Source organism: Bufo bufo, chromosome 4 (genome assembly GCF_905171765.1).
Source record: "Bufo bufo chromosome 4, aBufBuf1.1, whole genome shotgun sequence".
NCBI lineage: Eukaryota > Metazoa > Chordata > Amphibia > Anura > Bufonidae > Bufo > Bufo bufo.
This window is the reverse complement of record NC_053392.1, coordinates 96,669,934-96,692,973: the sequence shown is the minus strand read 5'-3', so window position 1 is coordinate 96,692,973 and position 23,040 is coordinate 96,669,934. Positions and strand designations below refer to the sequence as shown.

The following is a 23,040-nucleotide window of genomic DNA, read 5'->3' as shown; positions in this document are numbered from 1 at the left end:
CTTCTCTTGACATTAGCAGAGATTGAATCTTTTCAAAGAATGCATTATCAAAGCCTTTATGTGTCAGGATTTACCTCATGTCTGAGGCCACATTTATTCGGATTTATATCAAATGGTGTTGCGTTTAACCAGCACATATCAAAGTTAGGTCAAACATATTTCTTACAGTGTTACATAAAAATAATCAAAACCAGTGATGACTATCTTTTTATTTTACTTTTAATATATTGAAGCTTTCATAATCCCAAACAGAACTGGTTAAAGGGGTCGCCTACTTTGGACAGTCTCTTTTTGTTAGTAGTGCCCACTAATGATAGACTGACCACAGAGAGTCCCACTGCTGGAACCTCTAGTGATTGGCTACTAGCAACAAGTGCTCAATTTCCCTGCAGTGCCACCACAGGTGAAATGAAACACTACAAGCTATCTATTAAACTCATTGGGCTGTCTGTGTACAGATATGATGGGTCCTTCAGAGCAAAGGATGCTCTTTGAAGAGATTCTCCAATTTGGCTAATCGAGGGTGGTGACTTAGAAATGCATCTGTAAATAAGGGCTCCAAATGTTAAGCTATCTGTTGTAGTTTAGAGCTGGGGACCGACTCAAAAATTGGTGCTAGTTATGATAAGGAGGAAATACGGTGGATTCCCTCAATGCAATAGTTAATGGTGGCCCATCAGCAGATATGAGAAGAATAAGGGCTGATTAACACAACCACGATCAGCCCAGGAAACGCAGTCCATGCGTTGACCGTGGCTCCCCTGACCCAAACTCATTGTCCTAGTAATTTATCATATAGTCAGTTTGTATTGGATCAGGGGGCTGTTGCAGTGTACACATATTGTGACGTAAGCATAAGCACACTGCAATAGCTCCGCGATCAGATAGAGACTGATTCTATCATCAATTACAATGATGCACTCAGTTTGGGTCAGGGGAGCCATGGTCGGCCTGGGAGATGCAGCTAACACAAGAACCGTGTTTCCTGGGCCGAACACGGTCGTGCTTATGAGCACTAAAATAGAAAACAATGTGAGACATACACTAAGGCAACATTCACATGACAGTGGGGTGGGACTGCCACTAAAAACAGCCATGTGAATAGAACCATAGATTGCTATGGTTCTGATAACAGCCGTGTAATGGCTGTCGTGTGAAATGTATCCTTAGACATGCATAGAGGTGACCATACATATTATAGGATCATCATCCAAACCTGCCAATATCAGCAGAGCTGGATGAGTATGGGGGTGTCCTGACAATAACAGATATCGTGTTGAGCCAAGCCTAGCGCAAATGTGTTTAGGAGGGTGTCGGAGGAAGGTGTATGGCCATCTTAATATGGACACATTCCTTAAGCCTCTCTTTCAATCACAAATCCCAGCCTGATCGCTGATCAAATGACGTGAACTAACAGTAACATCAATCCAAATAATTTTGGTACTCTGGACCTGCAGTTAGGCCAGGATTTGTGGAAATAACAGAGCACCAACATGTGCCCATACCATAATACACACGTCTGAAACTGGCCTTACAAGGAGTTTTAACACTTTGTATATAGTCTAGCTTTTCATTATTTTCACTTACTAATATACTGTAATGTTAGCATGGATGACTTCATACACTGAATAATACTGTGCAAGGCAAGGGAAACCAGCACTTTTGCAGTCCTGTGAAGAGTATTATTCAATGGAGAATGCTGATGAACACGCCCGGATAGAACAGTCTCCTAACTCTCCTAACACTGCAGAGTCTCATGGAATTCCGATATGATGTAGCTTCAGCCTGTTTCCCCTGCCTCCAGCTTGTGATAGGTTTCTCCTTGTTATCTCTTACAAGCAGAAGGCAGAGGAGAGCAGTCTTAAGTTGCATAGACAGTACAGTAAAATAAGAATCCACTGACACAATACAGTCAAAGTGATTAAGACCTTAATCCAAAAGTGCCAAACCAGTTTTCCGTTTTTAGTTGTTTTTTTTTTACATTTTTGACTAATTGCTTAAAACATCCTGCTGGAAGTTCTTCTACTTTAGCATCATAACCGTCACAAAACTGCCTAACAATCAGAATTGTAATGCACAAACATTTAGTAACCCTTTTCCTTAACTTACTTCTCTTCACGTTGATTTTCTTCTTGGTCGCTTAAGTCTTCATCATCAACAAGGTGTCCAAATGGCTCAGAAGAAATGGAGACCATGTTTGACAGGATTACACGACTGTCACTGCTCCCTGTCAACACCAGCTGATCATGGGAATGGTTGTACCTGACGCTCCAAACCCTAAAAATTGCAACAAGAAGTTCATTAGAGTAAAATATTTTCCAAGTTTTGGCAGTCAAAATGTAATATTACCAATGGACCATTCACATTTATAGCGAACACAGTGATGAAGGATGTAGAAAATATGGCACCATAATGAGCCCTCCACCATACTCTCCCACCACATCTAACATGAGTCGTGAAGAGTCACAACGGCACGAATGATGGTACAGCTGCTGAGACGACAATACTTCACCCACGTCTTATTCTACTTAATAGGATCAGAGTACAATATCCACTGGGCATTGTACAGTTGCCTTGGCAATGGGATCCTAAATGTATACCGAACAAAGGCAACAATGGCATGAAGGTTGCATATTCTCCATCTCTACCTTAAAACATTTTACAAGATTTTTGAGCATAAGGATATTACATTTTGAGCCCCCCTAGGGACACGGACATTACAGTTTGTGAAACATTCACTGTACAAAAGTTGATAAGTATCATAAACAACTATAATAAAAACTACAATGATTAAAAAAATAAAATGTAATTATGTCTAATCCAGAAACATCCCTTATATGTCCCTTCATAGCAACCCTATTCTTCATATATACAAGGAAGAAATAATAATTTAAAATAATCTATAGTATGACGTGTTAAAAATATTTTTCTCACACTCAAATGTGTGAGGTTTCCATAGAAACCCCTGGCTGTACAGGGCTCCGGGGAGTTGTTCACTTTGACCTTCAAGACAGGCACATCATCTGCTAATATCTACTGAAGGAAGCGCTAAATCTTCAAGAAGTACCTAAAATGTTATAGAACAAGACAATCCTCCATTTTGGTGATTTTTTTTTAATTGTCACATACTTTTACTTTTAATGCTGACATGTGCTATTTAAGATATTTGAAGTGAAAATGGTAAGTAACAACAACCCATTGAAGAATAGATATATGTTGTCCACTCACATGTCTATTAGAAATATATTCTGCATTTGAGTACAAATTGTTATAATTGGTTTTGACTTGGAAAGTTCACTTTATCACATTTTTTTCGGTTTGAAAAAGAAAATGGCTCCTTTCACTTCTGCGTTAAGAGTTCTTCGACAGGCTCTTCCAGCAGTAAACAGCCTGCCAGAGCTCTCTGAATCTGGCATAGTCAGATGTTACCACGATGCCCGCCGGCCCCCTTGACTATAATGAGATCTGGCAGAGATCCAGCCACTAACCAGCAAATTTGCCAGGATTCAGCTGGACAAAAACAGTTGGGTGCAGCAGTTTTTGGCTGTCCGAATCCCAGCATATTTGCTGGGTAGCAAGCAGATCTCCGCCGGATTCTGTTATAGACTATCGGGCCAGCCAGAATAGCCTGCCGGAGACCAATAACACTGGTGCGAAACTAGCTCTAGTAATAGCTCTATTTCTTAGGTAACCTTTCTATAGGATCACTAGAACTCAGAGAACAGAAATGATTGGGTTGGATCATCCAAAGAGCTAGGATAAAGCATATCTCTAAATGCCATGCCCACAGTCATGTGCAGTAAATAGAATAAAAAAAATCTACAATCAGAAATAAAAACAAAGTAGAAAAAAATAAATCTGTATCACTATCCGGTTTTAGCTAGTAAAAAAATAAAAATTTGTTACACATTTCCTTTAACTGATGACATTTTTATTTTTGAGAGAAAATATTAACCTAATGGAACTAGAAAGAAAACACAGGTGTAAATACTTTTCTGCAGCTCCTGTCATGATAAAAATCTTAAAATAAAAATTCCAGTCAAAAATGGCTTGCAGACAATATGCGTCATTTCCTCCAAAGCCCTCTCTCTGCCAAATTCTCAAGGTTTTCGTAAGTGCTAAATGTGCAGGCAAGTCGTTTATGGACTACAGAAATCTCAGATCTAAAAAGACATTAAGGAAGCCACACACATTAGAAGACTGTCAGCCAAACGCTCACTAGGCCGGCAGTTATCTTTACCAACTAACCTATAAACAGGCACATCCGGCCATGTACATTTCAGTGGAGCAAGGTTTATCTTCAGTGGGAACAAAGTGTCAGGCATGTTGAAATCTAACATGCTCCATCCTCCCCTGACATCTGTTGTCGGAGACAGCTGGGTGGCCTCCATATACATTACATGATCAAAATCTGCAGGTTCGGCCAAGTATTGCCCAATGAATGTGGACATCTTTATGTGAGCAGAACCAGTATGCAACAATTTTACTGAATCTTATTTTCGGGAACAATACCAAACATTTATTTCCCAAGGTGACCTGAAATGTTATATAAACACAAATCGAGAAGTACATGGCCAGCACTACTGAAGTCCACTTGGAATCCAGGTTATGGGAGAGCAATATATTAAATAGGGGGGTGCTCAGTGTTGAAAAAAACCCAAGATCAAATGCAGTATAGAAAATCTGTCCACGGCACTCACCCAATTGCAAAAAAGTCAATTTATTCACAGAAAAGTGCACGATACAGGGAGACGGTACAGCACATACAGCCGTGCACATCGTGTACTTTTCTATGAATAAATTGACTTTTGTGCAATCGGTGAGTGCCGTGGACAGATTTTCTATACTGTATTTGATCGAAATGTTATATTAACCCTACAACAATGGGTTTTCAAATCGGTCAATTCTCTTCTCCTGCTCTAAGCATGTTCCTACATACTCAGGCAGATAGCACTTGTATCCACTGAACATCAACCCTATTATGATGAGTCCATCACAAAAACTTCATGGACAATTCTGGATTCCCCTATTTTTTGTTTCCTGTTGATCATGTTTAGAACGAAGAGAACATACCATAGATTTGGCTATAGGATGCACAGAGGTTTCATGGTCGCATCCAGACCCTGCAACATGAAGGGACCTAAGAGTTTCTTCTTGACTCATAGGAGCAGGCAACTACTATAAATGACAAGTGATAGTTGGGGACACTGTTATACAGTTTACATTGGAGCCCAGTTGGATCTTAAAGTTATACCTCTGGACATAGACCAGGCCTGTTTAGAATGATGTGAACATACCATGGGTGTAGCCATAAGGAATGCAAAGGTTTCATGGTTGCACCCATACCTTAGAGGATGAAGGGGCCAAAAAGTTCCCTCTTGACTCATAGCAGAAGGCAAGTACTATAAAGGACAAGTGATAGTTGGCGGCACTGTTATAGAGTTGGAGCCAGGGACATAGCTACCATGAAAGCAGGGGAAACAGCTGGTATGGGCCCTGAACCGAGGAAGGGGCTCGGGAGGAGGAAAAACAGATTTATTTTTAAGGCCCAGGGAGTGGGGAGTATGGTGCTCCTAGTCCCAGCACTGGAATAACTCACTGCTCCCTGGTCTTCTTCTTATCAGGGTCCCTGACAGTGGAAAGCTTAAGGCCAGGATGTAGTGTGCATAGGAGCGCACTATGACCTTATGCTGTGCAACATCAGGACATGGTGTAGTGCGTGCCACAGTTATTCACTATTCACGAGGAGCAGAAGTGCTTGCAGGAGAAGAAGAGGCAAGTACTTTTTTTGTTTTGTCTGGTCAGAGGTCTGCAATAAGGGAATCGAGGAGAGGGTGGAGGGGGCACTTGTTGAAAAATTTGTGTGGGGCCCAGTAAGTTCTAGTTATGTCACTGGTTGGAGCTTCAAGTTATACCTCTGGACAGAGAGGAGGCATGTTTAGAATGAGGAAAACATAACATGGGTGGAGCTATAAAGGGTGTAAATGTTTCATGGTTGCACCCAGACCACTGAGCATAAAGGGACCCAAAAATGACCTCCTGACGCATAGAAGCAGGCAACTACTATAAAAGACAAGTGATATTTGGGGGCACTGTTATACAGTTTACATTGGAGCCAGGTTGGAGCTTCAAGTTAAACCTCTGGACAGAGACCAGGTATGTTTAGAATGAGGAGCACATACCATGAGTGTAGATATAGGGGGTGTAGAGTTCCCTCTTGACTCACAACGGCAGACAAGTACTATAAATGACAAGTGACTAGTTGGGGGGCACTATTATAGAGTTTGCATTGGAGGCCTTCACAAGCATAATGAATAAATCCCTCCATCCTCAATACTTCTGGAAGTAATAAGAACATTCTTATTACTTCTCAGTAGCAAGTAACACGTTAGTTGAAGAGACATGTCCACACACCATGTCTCCTTCTGCTATCCGTCTCGTTGTGTGTTTAGTCTATTGTTTGCTTAAACACATACGTGTTGGGTTTGCTGTGCCGCCATCTGTTCCCATGTCTAAGCGGCGTGATGTAGATGGAACAGCTTGCTTTGCATACAACAGAAATAAACACTGTGAAACAGAAGCCCCACAAGTCGTACCAATGAGAATGTTCCTCTAGTGTTTTCACTGGCTCATTAACATTCCTGGTATCCCAGAACCTCACTTTGCAATCATCTCCACAACTGGCCAAGTAGTACTGTTTGTTGGGATTGAAGTCGAGGTCTCGAACCAGCTGTCCGTGGGCATTGTCTATGCAGTAGATCTGTCTGCAAAAAAAACAGAAAAACAAGACAAATCACTTGGTGTAACCTGTGCCATCGCTGACAATACTCAAAGAAATGTCTCCAGGAAACGGAGCTGGCACAGCCGGTGTGGAGATTCAGCCAGGGATAAACAAAGCAGAATGTCTTTTTGGAATACGAGCCATTGTTAAATTTTAATTATTGAGCTATATTGCTGTGGATGAGTAAATGCAGTAAAAGTCCCCACTGCTACCACTGCATGCCATCAGGTATCACCAAAGAGCACATGTCCCCTCTCCTGACATGTCTGTCTTAGTAATTACATGCATTCCCCATGTAATAACAATTCTGGAGCCTCTATTCTTGTGAATATGCTTTACCATTCCTCTATTATTCCTAGTTTATGAAGTAGTTTGCAATGAAGATCTATCTGGGTTCTGCCGGTCAGGGGTGTGGTCCCCCGACACAGTCTGACCCCCTTCCCCCTCCCCACTGGTAACGCCTATCTGAAACGTCATAACAAACTGCTAGTCATTCACTTTTAACTTCCAGCAGGAATAATAAAGGAATGGTACAATGTAGAGTCATAAGAATGGACTAAAATTGTTTTTACATAGGTACTAAAACAGACATATCAGGAGAGGTGACAGGTCCTCTTTAAATGTATCTGTCACCAGACACAATGCCTTGTAGGACTCAACTCAATGTAATGAAAATTTCACTTAGAGATCTGTTGTTTCATTCTGGAGAAAAAGTATGTTTAAAACATATACAAATTAGCATTTAAGTGCACCAAAGGCGGGTCCAAGACACTTAGTGCACCTTTGCTCCTCCTGCTTCCCCTTCCAGTCCCTCCATCTCCTTCATGATTGACAGGGTCAGGAGAGATGACTATGCAAGAACCTGATCCTGTCAATCAGCAAAGAGAGGGATGGGCTGGGGGAGGAAGCCGGAGGAGCAACAGAGCACGGAGTGGCTTGGACCCGCCCTAGGTGCACTTAGCTACTCTTTTGTGGACTAAAAGTACTTTTCCCCCCATCCATATTGTTACATGTTAGCCCTACAGGGCATTGTGTCTGGTTTATCAGTGAATTTCCTGCTGACAGATTCCCTTTAAAGAGGACTTGCCATTGCTCATGACATGTCTAAATTAGGAAATATTTTAATTCCCTATAAAATACCATGCAGGAGCACCTTAGAATTTTGCATTGTTCACTACTTCACTATTCCTCCTGGAAATGTATGACTACATCTACAGCTGGGCATTACCACTCAATGAGGAGTGTTTCTAAACAGACTTTCAGATAGATAGTATTGGTGTTGGGGCATGCCCTGTTGACAGGGGGAATGGAAATACCCAGTTGTCAATTGATTCAGACATTTCCAGGAAGAATAATGGAGGAACGGCACAAATAATGCTGCTGACTTGCTGCTTTATGGGGATTACAAACATTTACTAAATGAGACACATTGGAGGACATTTATCAAGACCAGAGTTTGTTTCGCAAGTCTTGAGTCCCCCTGCTTAGCCCAAGGATGCACCAAAGTTATGTAGAGATACATCCTTCCACTATGGCCCAACATAACAGAATTCAAGCTGTTTTGTGCGTAGGAATGGGCTAAACAATCAACAATTACTGCAAACGTTTAGGCTACATTCACACAAAAGTATTTTGTTTCCGTGTCTGTTCCGTATATTTTTTGCGGAAAGGATGCAAACCCATCAATTTCAATGGGTCCGCAAAAATGCGGACAGCACACCGTGTGCTATCCGCATCCATATGTCCGTTCCATAGTCCCGCAAAAAAAATAGAACTTGTCCTATTCTTGTCCGTTTTGCGGACAAGGATAGGCATTGTTATAATGGATTCGCCAAAAAAAAAAACGGATGTCATACGGAACGTGATCAGTTTTTTTTGCGGATCCGCAATTCGCGGACTGCAAAAAACATTCAGCCATGTGAATGTAAGCCTTAGTTGCACAAGAAGGTCACACCAGATACTGAAAGCAAAGGTTCGCATACTTTTACCTCTCACAGACATGTGATACTGGATATTTTTTCTCAATACATAAATGGTGAAAGTTTGATTTGCTTTTCTTTGTCTACTTTTAGGACTTGTGTGAAAATCTGTTGTAGTCTTAGGTCCACAAACTTCCAAGCACCACTATATGTACTGTATATACACATATGTATACATCTTAGGGTACTTTCACACTTGCGGCAGAGTGATCCGGCAAGCAGTTCCATCGCCGGAACTGCCTGCCGGATCAGTCAAAACGTATGCCAACTGATGGCATTTGTAAGACCGATCAGGATCCTGATCCGTCTTACAAATGCATTGAAATGCCGGATCAGTCTTTCTGGTGTCATGCGGAAAAATGGATCCAGCATTTATTTTTTTCGGTCTGCGCAAGGACGGATCCGGCATTGCGGTATTTTGACTAATACATTCCTATGGAAAAAAATGCCGACATTCAGGCAAGTGTTCAGTTTTTTGGGCCGGAGATAAAACCGTAGCATAAAAAAAAATAAAAAAAATGGAAGATGAAGACGCAGCACACTTTTCAATTGGGTGCAAAATCAGGCCAATATGAACCAGCACCAAGGTCCCATTCAATAAAACGGAAGAAGCCAGCAGCACACCATTAAGATCAAAAAACACGTGCGGTTTATTCACCCAGTGTCATGTAGCAGCGACGTTACAACCGATTGTTGCAGTCTTTCTCAAGCTATGTGCACATGTGTTACAACCACAATATATATATAGGTGTATCAATTCATAATGTAAAAAATCCAATTAACTATAAAAGTGAACAAAACTCATAATACATCACATTTAAAAAATATACAAATTCATCCACATCAATGTGAAAAATACATAATTGGAATAAAGTGACAGTGCCTTGTACATAATACATAATATACAGTGACAATGAATGATAAGGTATAATTAATGATTAAAGAATACAGGAGTACCCATTATATAATGTGTATTAAAAACTCACACAATCAGCTGATAGACTGTGCACGCCGAGCATAGCGGTCTCGGTTGCGTCCACATTCGGTTACTGCGCATGAGCGGGAGCAATGAATCTCACGATATCTCAGGCGCAAGGGAACTCAATGAAGACCTCATCAAAGATGGCCTAATCCGACGGAACCCACATGTGCGCATGCTTCCGCAATAGAGGCCACCCACTCTAGAGTCATGTGATCCTTGTCACATGATCCAAATAGAGCCAGATAAACAAAACCATGAGGATGTAAAGGATCCAAGCGGTAGACTACGAGGCAGGATCGCGCAAGCGGCCCATGGTTCCCCAATAATCGGCGGCGAAACCGCTGATAGAAACCCAAGGTCAGGCGTCCTACCAACCTTCCCTCCGCTATATAGACCCATTCATAAAAAACACAACGTGGGGAAAGGAAGTGTCTCACAGTCAGGACCAACCGGGTCAGCAGTAAAGTCATCACTGTAGTAGGGCAGCAGTGGCGTTGACACGGGTCACAGTGTCAAACCGCCCCTGCTTCCTATGAGACACTGTACAAATCCACACGTGTGTCCTACATAGATAGAACCAAAGCTGGCGTGCCTCTTTGGCAAAACAGGGGGCAACACCTTTTCAGGTATACCATGTTGCAAAACCATTCAATGTGTAAGTGGACCTAAAATTGCAATATGCAACGCGTCACATGTGTGGCACAATACAGACACGGCCATCATAAAGGTTATTAGCAGAACATATACAACAGAATGTGGATAGCTAATGGGGACCGAGATGCTCTTGTCTTCATGCAGAATATCAGCCATGATCGTGATTAGTAGCCGAATCTACAAATAATAAAAAAAAAAAGAAAATATTAAAAACAATTTATATTACAGCTTGGTTGTATTATACACATGTTCACTATATCCATACCAGGGAATACGGACAACACGGTACAAGGGGAGAGACACCACTAATCCACCCTAAAGTCAACATTTAAACCATTTGGCCTAAGGGTCTTCAAGGTAAAAATCCAAAATAGCTCTCGCTTTTTGAGGAGAGCCTTCCTGTCTCCACCACGTCTGCCCATCTGTATCTGTTCTAATATACAGAACCTCAAATCTTTTTCCGAGTGACCCGCCTCCTTAAAATGCTTGGAGACTGGCAAATCCATTTTTTCTTTTCTAATGGAGTATGCTGATTTAGGCGTGTCTTAACGTCCCACGTGGTCTCACCAACATACCACTTCTCACAAGGGCATGACAATACGTAGACCACGTAGGACAAATCACACGTCAAATACTGAGTGATTTTGATCATTTTATTTGTCGCAGGATTATGAAACGAATCCCCCCTTAAGCACAAGGCAGCAATTCACACAGTGATGACATGGGTAGTAACCAGTCCGCGTGGAGCCACATAGTGACCTCACACTGGTCCTGCTGCTACCCACATCAGACTTGACCAACCTAGGTTCCGCCCTCTACGGTAAGAAAAAAGTGGGGGTGTGCGGAACTCTTCAATCTGAGGAAAACTATTCCCTATCATCTTCCAATGTTTTGTGATGACAGTCGCAATTTGCGGGCTATCAGAAGAAAATTGTGAGATAAAAGGAATCCGCGGGACTCTTGTAGTATCATTGCATGGGGTTGGTGTATGATTACTATCAGCTTGCAAAATGCTCCCTGCAATAAGTTTCTTGGGATATCCTCGGGCAGCAAATTTCTTGCTCATTTCCCTGAATCGTACGTCCCTAGTCGATTTATCCCTCACAATCCTCTTGACTCGGAGGAATTGACTATAAGGTAACGACTGAATCGTGGAACGTGGGTGATGGCTATCAAAACGCAACTGAGTATTTTTGTCAGTACTTTTCACATAAAGATCAGTGGTTAGACCCTGACCCATGACCTGAACTTCTGTGTCCAGAAATTTTAGTTTATGAGTTGAATGAACCACAGTAAATTTTACCGTAGGATCGATTTTATTGAGAAATGCGTGGAAAGCGAGGAGGCCCAACGTGTCGCCCGTCCACACCAAGAAGATGTCGTCAATATAGCGCCACCACCCCAGAACATGTCTGAAGTGGTGGCTACCATAAACAAACGACTCCTCAAGGTGGGACATGTAGATGTTGGCATAAGTGGGCGCCACGTTGGACCCCATCGCAGTCCCACGCATCTGCACAAAGAAATCGTCCTGAAACCAAAAATTATTCTTGGTCAACACAAATCTCAAAAGGGTCAAAATAAAGACTTGGCAAGCCTCAGTATATTCCGATTGTCTCAGACAGGTTTGAACGGCCTGAAGGCCCAACTCATGGTCAATCGACGTATACAGGCTACACACGTCGAATGATACCAGAGTGGCACCCACAGGCACAACAAGATCATCAATTTTAGACAAGAAATCACCCGTATCTCTAATATAAGATTTAGAGGAGATGGCATATTGGCGTAAAAGCTTATCCAAAAAAATAGCCACATTGCAAAATAGAGAGCCCCTCCCAGACACAATAGGTCGCCGGGGGGGGGGGGGGACTCCAACCTCTTGTGGATTTTCGGTAAAGTATATAAAATAGGTGTACAGGGTTTATCACAATATAAATAAGAAAATAAGAAAAGAGCTTAACATCAATAATATCTGCCTCCAAGGCCTGATTTAAAATATCACGTAACTCCCGTAGAAGACCAAACTTGGGATCTTGTGTGACTCGCCTGTACACTTGTACATCATTAAATTGACTATAGATCTCCTGGATGTACTCCCTGGTGTCCATGACCACAACCCCACCACCTTTGTCGGCAGACTTGATGGTGAGGCTGTGGTCGGAGGCCAGGGAGCCCACCGCAGCGATCTCTTGGGATGTAATATTGCCATATTTCAGGCAATTTATATCAGAATACTGCTTTAATATGTCAATATCTCTCCTCACAGCCAGAAAAAAAGAATCAACCGCTGGGTGACCTATAATAGGATTAAAATTACTTTTTAAATATAACCCTGTGTTACATAAAGACAATTCAGATTGTCTATCCTCATTACTTCTTCCCACTTGCTGTTGTGTAGAAAACCAAATCTTTAAATTAATAGTCTGCAAAAATCTGTGCAAATCTAATTCCATGTTGAACCAGTCTGTCTTGGAGACAGGGCAAAAAGAAAGCCCCTTATCCAACACAGACCGCTGGGCATCATTTAATGAAATAGAAGAAATATTTACCACTGTGTCCTCTTTTTGTTTAATACTTTCTGGCGTTGGGGGTCTCTGGATTTTGGTTTTGTCTTCTCCATTTGTGATGACGTTTACCACCCCGCCTGGTTTTAATTGGTCGGGACTGAGTCCTAAAAAAGGCACAGTGGATGTTGCTTGTAAGCAATCATCCCGTTCCTGGTTCACATTATCTTGAGACCGATTCCGCACACCCTTTTTATCAGATGAATTCAGATATCTCTTGTCGCTCCCTCTGGGGATCTTTTTGGGGTCACGTTGCCACATGTAAATATAACCCCGTGTATAGTTCTCCATATCACGGATCCATTGCTGCGGTATTATCTCCGTCCTGAGCAGTCAAAAAGACTGAACTGAAGACATCCTTATGCATCCTGAACGGATTACTCTCCATTCAGAATGCATGGGGATACACCTGATCAGTTATTTTCCGGTATTGAGCCCCTAGGACGGAACTCTATGCCGGAAAAGAAAACTGCTAGTGTGAAAGTACCCTTAGGCTCCAAAAATGAATGCTTGGGTTGTCTCCTATATAACAATGTAAAAGAAGTGTAGATGACATAGACCAGTGTATATGTATACCACCACTTTAGTATCAAAAACAAAGATTACATTTTAGCTTTCTTTTTTGTTCACATTTGTGCTATGATTTCTCTTTATAACATAATCCATAAAGCTGTGCAGATGCCTTGACCGATGGATCGAACGGTCTTCTGATCCTCCCGATTGACTTGTAACGTGGACTGTCATGTTCCATTGTGATGTCTATTTGACGGCATGAAGAATGATGCCAAAAGTGGTGGAAACCTCAACAGAAGCCTGACAGAAGGGCCAATTGCAGGTGTGAACATTAATATGAGGTGTATTTGTGCCCTTTACGTGCAATTTCTGCACATGGGCGATCATCCAGGTACAGAAACGTTTTAGCCCCCACCGCCACGCGGGATTCGCTGACGTTATTGGGTTTCTATAAAAGATACTTGAATGAAGAAGCAACGGCTTCTATACTCTGGAATAGAGAACCCATGCATGTGGTGACGACGTGTAACAACCCGATCCAGCAGATGGGCATGTGTGCAGCCCATAAGGTTCACACATTGTGGCCAAAACGGTCATTTTGCAGTAAAAAAAAAAAAGGCATAAATTTTTAGTTCGCTTTTGTGATACAGTAAAGATGTGTGTTCAACAATTACCGCATTGCAAAACATAGGCTGCGTTTTGTTTTCTCTTAAAAACATTTTTGCCCAGCCCGAGGAGAACATAGATTACCTGGCTAACTGCATGGGGACTGGTTCACTTACCTGTTTATATACTTGGGGTGGACGGGAGGGGGTTAAGTGCATAGTCTTTCCCCGTCTCTTCTCAGAAAATAAGACAGGCGCAAGACATTTTAGAATCTGGCTATTCCCGGCTCAGTGTGAGCGCAGACAGAATTTCCCAGACAAGGTCAAACCTGTGCTTCGAATGAAATAAAGGGAACAAACTCGCATGGCGTTCACTATGAAAGGCTTATAGGAGCACTAAACCTGTGTAAAGTACTGTAAATATACGTGGGGGTCCTCAAAAGTGGAGATTTCTAACATATGGTAGTGATCATGGGGCAAACATTCATTTGTCACCTGCAAATTATGGTTCTATATGATATCAGGACATGATAATTATACAATTAAAGGGTTATTACTAATGCAGATGTGTGAGGTGTTAAAACCGTCTGGTCCCCTACTCTGGTACCTGCGTGGCCAACAGAGATATGTGTCCTGTCCCATCTAATGAGACTCTACTCCCAACAGCATCCATGTGGAGAATGAATGGAGAGGAGGAAGGTATGGAAGCAGGCAAGCACTTCCATAACACCGAAAAGAAATGAGCCATGCACATGTTTGTACTTTTCCTTATTTCTCTGTCCACATCATGGACATCACTGATGTGGACGCACATGCTCAGTTCTATCATTTAACGGCTGCCCTGTATCTAGTGTTATAAGTTGCGACAGTTACAGAGAGAGAGCTGTAACAGAAAGGGCATGCCCTCCTGAGAAAGGACATACCCCCTGAGCTTGATAGCTAGAGAGCTGCAGCAGAAGGCACGCCGATCCCCCCTCCCCCCTGTGTTGCTTATCTAAAATAAATCGATCAGAGTAATTGGAGCAATGAATGTGGAGATCTCTGGATCCATGTGAGGTACCGGACTGGTTCTAGCTTTGTTAGAGAGAGATTGCCATGTGCTATATGAGGTTTGATTTTCATTTTTTACATCAATCGTAGTATAATCCCTTTAAGTATTGGAAAAAAAGAGAAGGAAAAATTGTGTAAGAGAAGACAAACATTGATAGTTGAAGATCTTGATATTGATGACCTATCTCAGGATAGGCTATCAATACCAGATCAGTGGGCATTGGAGCTACACAACTCTGTCTATTGTGGTGGTTATTAACGGTACACACTCAGATTGGGTCACTGTCACTAGTGGGGTACCTCAGGGGTCAGTACTGGGCCCTATTCTCTTCAATATAATTATTAATGATCTTGTAGAAGGCTTGCACAGTAAAATATCAATTTTTGCAGATGACACTAAACTGTGTAAAGCAGGCATGCTCCAGCTGTTGGAAAACTACAACTCCCATAATTCCCCGACAGCCTACAGCTATCAGCCTACAGAAGGACATGGTGGGAGTTGTAGTTTTACAACAGCTGGAGGGCCATAGGTTGAGCATCTCTGGTGTAAAGTAATTGACACGGAAGAGGACAGTGTACTACTACAGAGGGATATGGATAGATTGGAGGCTTGGGCAGAGAAGTTGCAGATGAGGTTTAACACTGACAAATGTAAAGTTATGCACATGGGAAGGAATAATGCAAGTCACCAGTACATACTATATGGTAAAACACTGGGTAATACCGACATGGAAAATGGCTTAGGAATTTTAGTCAACAGCAAACTAAGCTGTAGAAACCTGTGTCAGGCAGCTGCTGCCAAGGCCAATAAGATAATGGGCTGCATCAAAAGGGGCATAGATGCCCGTGATGAGAACATAGTCCTAACACTTTACAAATCACTGGTCAGACCACACATGGAGTACTGTGTACAGTGCTAGGCTCCTGTAAACAAGGCAGACATAGCAGAGCTGGAGAGGGTCCAGAGGAGGGCAACTAAAGTATTAACTGGAATGGGGGGACTACAGGTGAAACTCGAAACATTTGAATATCATGCAAAATTCCATTTATTTCAGTAATGCAAATTAAAAGGAATTGCATTAATGCAGCTTAAAATTCGAATTTTTTGAAAAGGTTCAATATTCTAGGCTCAAAGTGTCACACTCTAGTCAGCTAATTAATTCATACCCCCTGAGCAAAGGGTACCTCAAAATTGTGACTTTGGGGTTTCATAAACTGTAAAGCCATAATCATCCAAGTTATAACAAATAAAGGCTTGAAATATCTCCTTTGCATGTAATGAGGCTATCGCATATGTTAGTTTCACCTTTTAAGTTGCATTACTGAAATAAATGAACTTTGCACGATATTCAAATTTTTCGAGTTTCACCTGTACAGTACTTAGAAATGAGTATTACACTCACCGGTAATCCGGTTTCCTGGAAGTCTCCATGACAGCACAAACTGAGATTGCCTTCCTCTGATAGGACAGGAAAAAGCACACAGAGGTTAAAAACCCCACCCCCACCCCTCATCGCCAGTGTATTATAACAGGACTAGGACAAGGTGTAGAACCTAAAACTAGCCAAATAGTCTATTGACAAAGAAAAAACAAGGGCGAGACAAAGTTGTGCTGTCATGGAGACTTCCAGGAAACCGGATTACCGGTGAGTGTAATACTCATTTCCCCAGTCGTCTCCATGACAGCACAAACTGAGAACTAACAAAGTAACTTAGGGGGGGGACTACAGCACCTAGGACTTTACGTCCAAAGGCCAAGTCCTCGTCAGCAAACACATCCACCCTATAATGCTTGGTGAAGGTGTGGGCCCTCTTCCAGGTAGCTGCCCTGCAGATCTGTTCTAACGAAGCAGAGGCCCTTTCAGCCCAAGAAGTGGAGACCGATCTAACTGAGTGGGCTCTAAGGGATGGAGGAACCTCTCTACCGGAGGCTTTATAGGCCTCGGAAATGGTGCATCTAATCCAGCGGGATATAAAGCTCTTAGCTGCCTTCTTACCCTTATTTGGACCTGAAAACTGGATAAATAAATTCTTGTCGATACGCCACTCCTCTGTGGCGTGTAAATAATGAAGAACTGAACGCCTAACATCTAAATTGTGGAATCTAGATTCCTGCTCGTCTTTAGGGTTAGGAAAAAAAGACGGGATAACTATATCTTGCGACCTATGAAAGGAGGAGACCACCTTGGGGAGAAAACAGGGGTCTAATTTGAAAATGAGCTTGTCGTCTAGCACCTTGAGGAAGGGTTCCTGTATGGACAGGGCCTGGAGCTCGCAAACCCTCCTTGCGGAGGATATGGCCACTAGGAAGATGGTTTTCAGAGTGAGCCACTTAATAGATAGGGAGAGCAGAGGCTCAAATGGAACATCTGACAGCCCTAAAAGGACAGTGTTGAGGTTCCATGGTGCGACCATATTCCTGACTCAGGGTTTTAGTCGATATGCCGCTTTCAGGAATCTTGCTACCCAGGGGACCTCATAAAGGCTGGTATTATAGAGGGCCCCCAAGGCAGACACCTGAACTCGCAATGTGTTAGGAGCAAGACCCAAATCCAGCCCATCCTGGAGGAATTCCAGGATAAGCGGGATATTAGGGGTGGACTGGTTGAACCTGACTCCGCCCCAGGAGGCGAACTTCCTCCAAACCTTGAGGTACGCTTTGGAGGTGTTGGACTTCCTACTGAGTAAGAGGGTCTTAACTACTCTTTTAGAGAGCCCTAGCCCTAGCAAGAGGGATTGCTCAGAATCCAAGAGGACAGCTTGAGGAGGTTGGTATTGGGGTGCGGTATGGGACCCTGGGTTAGAAGACCCTCCTCCGGCCTGAAACGAATGGGATCTTCCGGGCTGAGGGACCTGAGGAGCTCGAACCAGCTTCTCCTGGGCCAGAATGGGACCACCAGAATCAGTCTGCACCTTTCGGACTGAAACTTTTGGAGCACTCTCGGGATTACTGGTATCGGGGGAAAGGCGTAGACTAGGCCCGTCGTCCAGCTCTGGGTAATAGCGTCTATTGCCACACATGGGTCTCTTCGATTGAGGGAGAAGAAATTCTGAACCTTGTGATTCTTTGCTGATGCGAACAGGTCTAGGATGGGATTCCCCCAACAGTCCGGAATCTGTTGGAAAGCGGTCTGGGACAAAGACCACTCGCCTGGATCCAGACTTTGCCGACTGAGGTAATCCGCCTGGAGATTCAGGGATCCCTTTAGATGTACTGCCGCAAGGGATTGTAGATTATTTTCTGCCCAAAGGAAGATTCAGTCTGAGAGCCTCTGGAGATGACCGTGTCTTGTTCCTCCTTGGTGCTGGATAAATGCCACCGCCGTGGAATTGTCCGAATGGACCAGGACGTGGCGATTTTTGGCCTGTATTTGGATGGACCTGTGGCCTTCCCACACCGCACTGAGTTCTCTGTAGTTGGAGGACATCTTTCTCTGGTCCTCGGACCAAATCCCTTGAAAAGTCTCCGAAGCCGTGAGGGCCCCCCAGCCCCAAGAGCTGGCATCCGTCGTGAGGGAAAACACACTTTCCTGCCTCCATGGAACTCCCGATTCCAGGTTCTTGGTCTTGAGCCACCAGCCCAGTGAAGCCTTTACCTCCCGGGACACTGACAACCCCTGGTCCAGGGATGATCGATACCCGTTCCATTGCTTTAGAACCAGCTTCTGTAAAGGTCTCGTATGGAATTGGGCCCAGGCTACCGCGGGGATGCAGGAGGTGAGATGGCCCAGCATTTCCATGCCCTGCCTTATTGAGCAACGGGACTGCTTGGTAAAGTGGAGGACCCTTGACCTCAGCTTCTGTACCTTTAGCGGAGGGAGAAAAGATTTTTGAAGAACTGAATCCAAGAGAATACCCAGGAATACCTTCCAATGGTCTGGGAACATGTCGGACTTCTCGTGGTTGATCAACCAGCCCAAGTTCTGGAGGCGCGAGAGAACCACTTGGATGTGTCCGTGAAGGAGATCTGAGGTTTCTGCTACTATTAGCAGGTCGTCTAGGTAAGGGACGATTATTATCCCCTCCTTGCTTAGGGAGGCTACGACCTCCGCCATCACCTTGGTGAATATGCGGGGTGCCGATGATATACCGAACAGGAGGCACTTGAACTGATAGTGGCAAACTGTCCCGCCTTGCTCCACCGCGAACCTCAGATATCTTCTGGAACGGACCTGTATTGGGATATGGAAGTATGCGTCGGAGAGGTCTATTGTAGCCATCATAGACCCTCTTTTGATGAGCTTTACCGCTGACTTGACTGTCTCCATCCTGAACTTGTGGTAGGTGATGTGTTTGTTCAGGGGTTTTAAATTTATGATGGTCCAAAAATTGCCATTCGATTTCCGGACCAGGAATAAGGGGGGAATAGTGACCCCTCCCCAAATCTCCTTTTCTACTGCCCCCCAGGCGTAATAAGTTTCTTTCGCCCTCAGATAAGGGAGACTCGAGGCCCCTGGTGAGCTTGGTCAGGACGAACCTCTGCGGAGGAAGGGAATCCAGTTCTATAGTGTAGCCATGTTCTACGATGCCTAATATATACGGATCCGTGATGGTTTGTTCCCAAACCCCCAGAAAGGAGCTGAGCCTTCCTCCGACCGGGATGATGTCATTGTTTTGATGAAGAGGGAGAGGGATCTCCCCTGTTGGGATTAAGGAAAAAACCTTTTCCTCTCCCGCCTCTCGTAAATCCGCGACCCTCGCGGCTCCACCTATCGGCCCTGGGATCCTGCTGGGGCCTCCGAAAAAACTGTCTCCTGGACTTGGATTTGTCCTCTGGAAAGCCCTTCTTACGGTCCGTGGCATTCTCAAGGATTTAGTCCAGGTCGGACCCGAACACGTACTGACCGTGAAAGGGTAGAGATATCAGCCTGTTTTTCGATACGGTGTCGCCCGACCAGGCTTTAAGCCATAGTACCCGTCTGGTGGTATTGGACAGAACCGCCATGCGGGCAGAAAGCCTAACCGATTCTGCAGCGGCATCGGCAAGGAAGAAAGTAGCCTTCTTCAGAAGAGGAATACTATCCAGGATCTCCTCCCGAGGGGCCTTATTCGCTATATGGTGCTCTAGTTGTTCAAGCCACACTGCGAGTGTACGACCACACATGTCGCTGCGACCCCCGGTTTTAGGAGAGCTGCTGTAGCTTCCCAGGTTCTCTTGAGCAGACTCTCGGCTTTCCTATCTAGAGGGTCCTTGAGCTGCACTGCATCCTCAAAACGGAAGGACCGTTCGTTTCGCTACCTTAGCAACGGGAGCATCCACCCTGGGAATGGCCTCCCAGTCAGCACAGTCCGCTTCGTCGAAGGGGTATCGCCTTTTGAGGCCCCGTGGGATAAAGGAACCCTTCTCTGGCTTCTCCCATTCTGCCCGTATCATCTTCTGGATATTGTCCGGGACCGGGAACACCGATTTGTGCCTCTCCCCTAAACCCCCGAAAATCTCCTCCTGGACTGACTTGGACCTCTTAGGGACCTCCATCTTAATAGTAGCCCTGATGGTTTGGATCAATTCTTCTATATCCTCTGGGTTAAAGAGGAATCTCCTGTACTCACTACTTTCCTCCAATTCCTGAGATCTAGCCGAAGACCCCGCATCTGACAAAACAGAGTCGGCCGAGTCCAGATCACTCCCGGAGTAGTCCAGGCCTCTGGAAGAGGGTGGTCTGCGGCCCTGACCGGGCTGGGGTATAGGGGAGGCAGGGGGGTCCCTAGCGGCCAACGCTGATTGGACCTCCGTTCTGACCAGAGTCTTGATCTCCTCCATGAAGCTAGAGGACTCTGCCTTCACCACGGTAGAGGTGCAGTCCTTACATAGTAACTTGGACCCTGAGGAAGCAAGGCGCTTAGAACAGACGCCGCACTTCCTGGGTCTGGATTTAACGGAGTAGGAAGACTCCTTTTCTCCCTGCAACACCAAGGGAGGAAAGGGTCAACCACTGCAGGGAAAAATAAGCAATATGAAAGGGTGCCAGCAGGCTACTCACACCGCCCAGAGTGGTAGGGGGCTCAGGACCCGAGCCAATGGTGGTAGGGGCGCTCATCTTCTCAGCTCCCGTCCTCTTGCGTTGCTGTCAGCAGGTAGGGTGACCGTGGAGACCTCAGAGCGGCTGAATCGACTTTACCTTTTCGAATTTGGCGCCGGCCGCGGCCTCCGTGACGTCACGACGCTGGCCACGCCTCCCGGCGTCTGACGTCATCACCTGGCGACTGGAGGGAAGCGCATCACAGCGTCGCTCCAGCCGCCCTACCTCACTGCTTTAAGCCCGCCTGGGCCGCCGCAGAGGGAACTTCGCCGGGATCACCATGAGTGAGGGTGACCCGGGCATAGACCGCGCCTGGAGGAGGGAGAGCTGGACCCCGGAACCGACCTCCGGTCTAACAGGTGACACCCCGCCGTAGCAGGGTGAGAAGAAAAAGGGTAAAAAATCTAAATAAAAAGCTAGGAAACCCAGAAGGGCTCCCAGCACCTCTCTGGCATTCCTTCCTTGACAGGACAGGAAAAAACACTGGCAATGAGGGGAGGGGGTGGGGTTTTTAACCTCTATGTGTGCTTTTTCCTGTCCTATCAGAGGAAGGCAATCTCAGTTTGTGCTGTCATGGAGACGACTGGGGAAAGATTATCAATTTATTCACTTTAGAAAAAAGACGACTGAAGGGAGACCCAATTACTATGTATAAATATATCAGGGATCAGTACAGAGATCTATCCCATCATCTATTTATCCCCAGGACTGTGACTGACGAGGGGACATCCTCTGCTTCTGGAGGAAAGGTTTGTACAGAAACATAGAAGAGGATTCTTTACGGTAAGAGCAGTGAGACTATGGAACTCTCTGCCTGAGGAGGTGGTGATGGTGAGTTCACTAAAAGAGTTCAAGAGGGGCCTGGATGTAGGGCTGGGTGATATGGCCTAAAATCTATATCGCAATATCGTCAAATATATATTTGACGCATGTGCGATATAACGATATCGCAATATATTATTTTCTTCTGTATGTATAAAAATTACATTGCCATCCATCCATCCATGTCCCCCAGCCAGCGCCATCAGCCCCATGCCATTGCCATTTGCCGTCATTGATGTCCCCCAGGCAGCGCCATCAGCCCCATGCCATTGCCACCATCATCATGTCCCCCAGCCAGCGCCATCAGCCCCTATGCCATAGCCATCCACCCCCTGGTAGATTCGGGCCCATGTAATATACTTACTTTTCGTGCAGGGTGCGCGGCTGGCTGATGGAGTCCGCAGGAGTCGGACCCAGTCTTCTTCCCAGCATGCACTGGGAGGGACCCGACGTCACACACCGCGTCAGCCAGCACGCTGACTATGTGTGCACGGAAGGCCCTGGCCAGTGCAGCGCGGTGTAGAGTCGGGAGACCACGGAGTGTTGAGTGAGAAGCTTCTTCAATTCTCTACTGCTCCGTGGTCATCTATCGCGATATAGCGATATAGACAAAATCTATATCGTTGCCCGAATTCATGTCGATAATATCGTACATTGTTTATATCGCCCACCCCTACCTGGATGCATTTCTGGAGTGTAATAATATTACAGGCTATAGCTACTAGAGAGGGGTTTAGAGGAATTTTTTCCTCTAAAATTAGGAAAAATGGCTTCTACCTCACAGTTTTTTTTTTTGCCTTCCTCTGGATCAACTGGCAGGATAACAGGCCGAACTAGATTTTTTCAGCCTTATAAACTATGTTACTATGTATGTTACTATAGCCCTTATCTGTACTTTCCTAACCGTTCATAAACACTCATTATAGCTCAATTCATATCCGATTGATAAGAACTTAGCTTAAATGAATGTTTATAAGATATCAGGAGTTCAGAAATAAGAGCTACATATTGAGCCAACAGAAGAGTTTTCGGATGGATGAAAAATATTTCCCCCCCAAAATGAATAA

At 44.5% G+C, this 23,040-nt stretch overlaps 1 protein-coding gene across 2 annotated transcripts in view; it reads right to left on the bottom strand.

Annotated features, from left to right (window-relative positions):
- Window positions 1–23,040, bottom strand: part of EIPR1 (EARP complex and GARP complex interacting protein 1) — a 248,168-nt gene that overhangs the window by 11,506 nt on the left and 213,622 nt on the right. The window contains exons 7-8 of one of the 2 annotated variants that reach the window (XM_040427558.1): window positions 6,597–6,764; window positions 2,110–2,277 (exon numbers count right to left, since the gene is read on the bottom strand). In XM_040427558.1, coding sequence (XP_040283492.1) covers window positions 2,110–2,277; window positions 6,597–6,764 — 336 coding nt within the window. Of the gene's footprint in view, window positions 1–2,105; window positions 2,278–6,596; window positions 6,765–23,040 lie in introns of both variants that reach the window. The other variant, XM_040427559.1, reaches the window with a different exon arrangement.